At 46.0% G+C, this 3,039-nt stretch overlaps 1 protein-coding gene across 1 annotated transcript; it reads left to right on the forward strand.

Moving 5' to 3' along the window:
* Positions 1 to 1,515: 1,515 nt before the first annotated feature.
* On the forward strand, positions 1,516 to 2,621 carry LOC107306870 (olfactory receptor 1052-like). Its single transcript, XM_015850271.2, has one exon. It carries the CDS (start codon positions 1,516 to 1,518, stop codon positions 2,521 to 2,523), a length of 1,008 nt encoding a protein of 335 aa, XP_015705757.1. The 3' UTR covers positions 2,524 to 2,621.
* The last annotated feature ends 418 nt before the right edge of the window (positions 2,622 to 3,039 follow it).

The following is a 3,039-nucleotide window of genomic DNA, read 5'->3' on the forward strand; positions in this document are numbered from 1 at the left end:
AAGAAAGAAAGAAAGAAAGAAAGAAAGAAAGAAAGAAAGAAAGAAAGAAAGAAAGAAAGAAAGAAAGAAAGAAAGAAAGAAAGAAAGAAATGATAATAACTTATAAGCCATCTGGAATTAATGAACCTTGTTGCATACGTTCACAACAGAGTTACTTGAGTTCATGCCCACTAACAAACACCAGACAGTGTAGTGGTGATGCATCCTGCCATTGGATGAGCCTGCGACACCGTGAGTGCTGTGACCACAGGAGTGCTGTTGGAAGGAGCAGCTCAGGGGCTCTTCCTACTGGGAAGAAATGGTGCAAAAACATATTAAAGAAGAAATGGAAATTTCAGGTAAGCAGGGTCTTTGGGGAAAGCTGATGGCTTTTGAGGTGCCCCAGTGCACCTCTGGTAATTTGTGCTGTGGGTGTGGAATAAAACTTAAATCTGCCTGCCACACTAGGGGACGCAACAGGATTCTGTTCTGGTGGCAGACAGAACAGCTGAGCCTTTACAGCAGCTTCAGCCCAAGGAGCAGGGATTGAGTTTCTGAGAAGGAGGCAGAATGCAACGGACCAGAAAGGGTGATTTTCTGAGGGTGTTTGGGGCAGATGTGTGCTGGATGATGTGAGTGCCATCTGGCCAGGCTCAAAAAGAGCAGAGCGCAGAAGGAATTCAGATCACAGCAAACTCTGATTCCTCATGCAGAGCAGGGAAACCGAGATGTGAGCTCTGAGGTGCATCTCTGAGAAGGACTGACGAGAAGAACTGTGCATGTGTTGACAGAGAAGTTGCAAAGAAAATAAGGGAATCCATGGGTCAACAGGCTGGGGAAGGGTTTTCTTAACAGAATGTCTATTTCCTTGCAGAAGCAGGAGTCCTGCCACCAAGCAGGACTGGGAATTAAGGTCCCTCTTGAAGGAACAAGCCCGCACCAAAGTGCATCTAAATTCTAATCCTAATTCTGAATCCAAAGTTTCTTCTGAGGGCTGATCCAAGAGGCACAGGAACCATAGAATCATGGATTCATTTTGGTTAGAAAAAGAGGACGTGCAAGAATGCAATCAGGGAAGCAAGGGAGAGGAAGGATTCTCCACCCTTTCTGAAAAGCTATGGATCATTTTATGAATATATGTGTGTATATATGCAATAGGGGATCTCTTTCCCTGTTGGCTACATAATCTGAAGCTGGAATCAGGGGAAGGCTGCGATTTATGTCTACTCACTGAGATTTTGAGAGACACATCTTATTACAGATAGCCATCTTTATGAAAGTGGTTAATAATTCAGTTTAGATGGGGAGGTTTTCTTTTGAAACTGCAAAGAATGGAATGGCAAAGAATGCTTGTCTCACCTTAATGCATCTAACTGTATCACTAGAGAGTCAGAAAACCACTTTGTCATGGTTTCTTATCTGTTGAATGCTACTCTTAAAGAAAGAGGCAAACAAATAGGTACAATACCATTGTATTGACTTCTCCGCATGGAGAAGAGCTCTGGTTTTTTTCCCAGTAAGCACAGCACCAGGAGCATGGCAGGGGGAAACCACTCTGCTGTGACAGAGTTTGTCCTCCTAGGCTTCACCACCATGCAGGAGCTGCTCTTTGTGGTTTTCTTCCTCATCTACATCACCACTCTGGTGGGGAACCTCGGGATGATCATCCTCATCAGGACCTACTCTCATCTTCACACACCCATGTACTTCTTCCTCAGCCACCTCTCCTTCCTGGACATCTGCTACTCCTCAACCATAACTCCAAAGTTGCTGCTGGGCCTCCTCACTGAGCAGAAAGTCATTTCTTTCCATGGTTGCATCACTCAGCTCTTCTTCTACTTATTATTCATCACCACGGAAGCCTTCTTTCTGGCCATCATGGCATACGACCGCTGCATGGCCATCCACCGGCCTCTGCACTACTTGGTTGTCATGTCCCACAGGGTCTGTGTGCAGCTGGTGGTGAGCTCCTATGTGGCTGGCAGCCTGAACGCCTTGGTGCACACCACAGCTCTCCTGCGACTGTCCTTCTGTGGCCCAAATGTGTTGAAACATTTCTACTGTGAAATCCCACCACTCCTGCAGCTCTCGTGCTCTGACATCTGGCTCAACCAGGCCTTGATGCTCTTGTGTTCTGGCTTCATCATCACCTCCTTAGTCTTGGCCATCCTTATCTCTTATACTTTCATCCTGCTCACCATCTGCAGCATCCGCTCTGCGGAGGGCCGGCACAAAGCCTTCTTTACCTGCACCTCCCACCTCACTGCTGTCACCCTCTTCTGTGGCTCTGCAGCTTTCTTGTACCTCTACCCCCTTTCCAGTCATGCGGAAGAGGAAAAGAAAACAGCCTCTGTCTTCTACACCGTGGTGACCCCCATGCTGAACCCCTTCATCTACAGCCTGAGGAACCAGGAGGTGAGGGGGGCCCTGAGCAGAGCTGTGAGGAAGGTCCCCTCCTGTGGCCACTGTCAGTGTTCTTCTGCCAACCAAATTCTAACGGGTGCCACACATCACAGCAGATGGAGCAGAACTTTAGATGCCTGATGTAACGAGGGCATTGCATGCTCCTGCACATCCCTTGAGAAGAAGACATTTCACCTTGGGCTGGGCATTGTGTGGATGATGTTTTTCCAAGGGCTTTGATCATTGTAGAATGAATGACCTGTAATTTTGATTTTTGGTAGGGTGGAGTATAGAAAGAATAGCAGCAATAGAAACTCTTCCTTTGCTGGTGAATCTTTCAAAGGAAAAGATATTATGTGTACTGAACATACCTGCACAGGGGGATGAACTTATAATAAATACCAACACAATAATGATAGATCCTCTATATTGATTAAAATATATATCTCAGGATAAAATGGTGATTTTCAGGGTCTGATTGAAAATGTTCTAAATTTGTTGACTATGGCTACACTTTCCTTCAATAAACCCGATGTGTTATTTTGCCTGTCCTGTCCAACAACAGCCCATGCTGAGTGTCTTTTCCATCCCAGCTGCAGCTAAATAATAACTTCTGCTTGCAGGATTGTGTAACGAGGCTTGAGTCACCTCAGAGCA

The sequence above is a fragment of the Coturnix japonica genome, assembly GCF_001577835.2.
Source record: "Coturnix japonica isolate 7356 chromosome 5 unlocalized genomic scaffold, Coturnix japonica 2.1 chr5random1488, whole genome shotgun sequence".
NCBI lineage: Eukaryota > Metazoa > Chordata > Aves > Galliformes > Phasianidae > Coturnix > Coturnix japonica.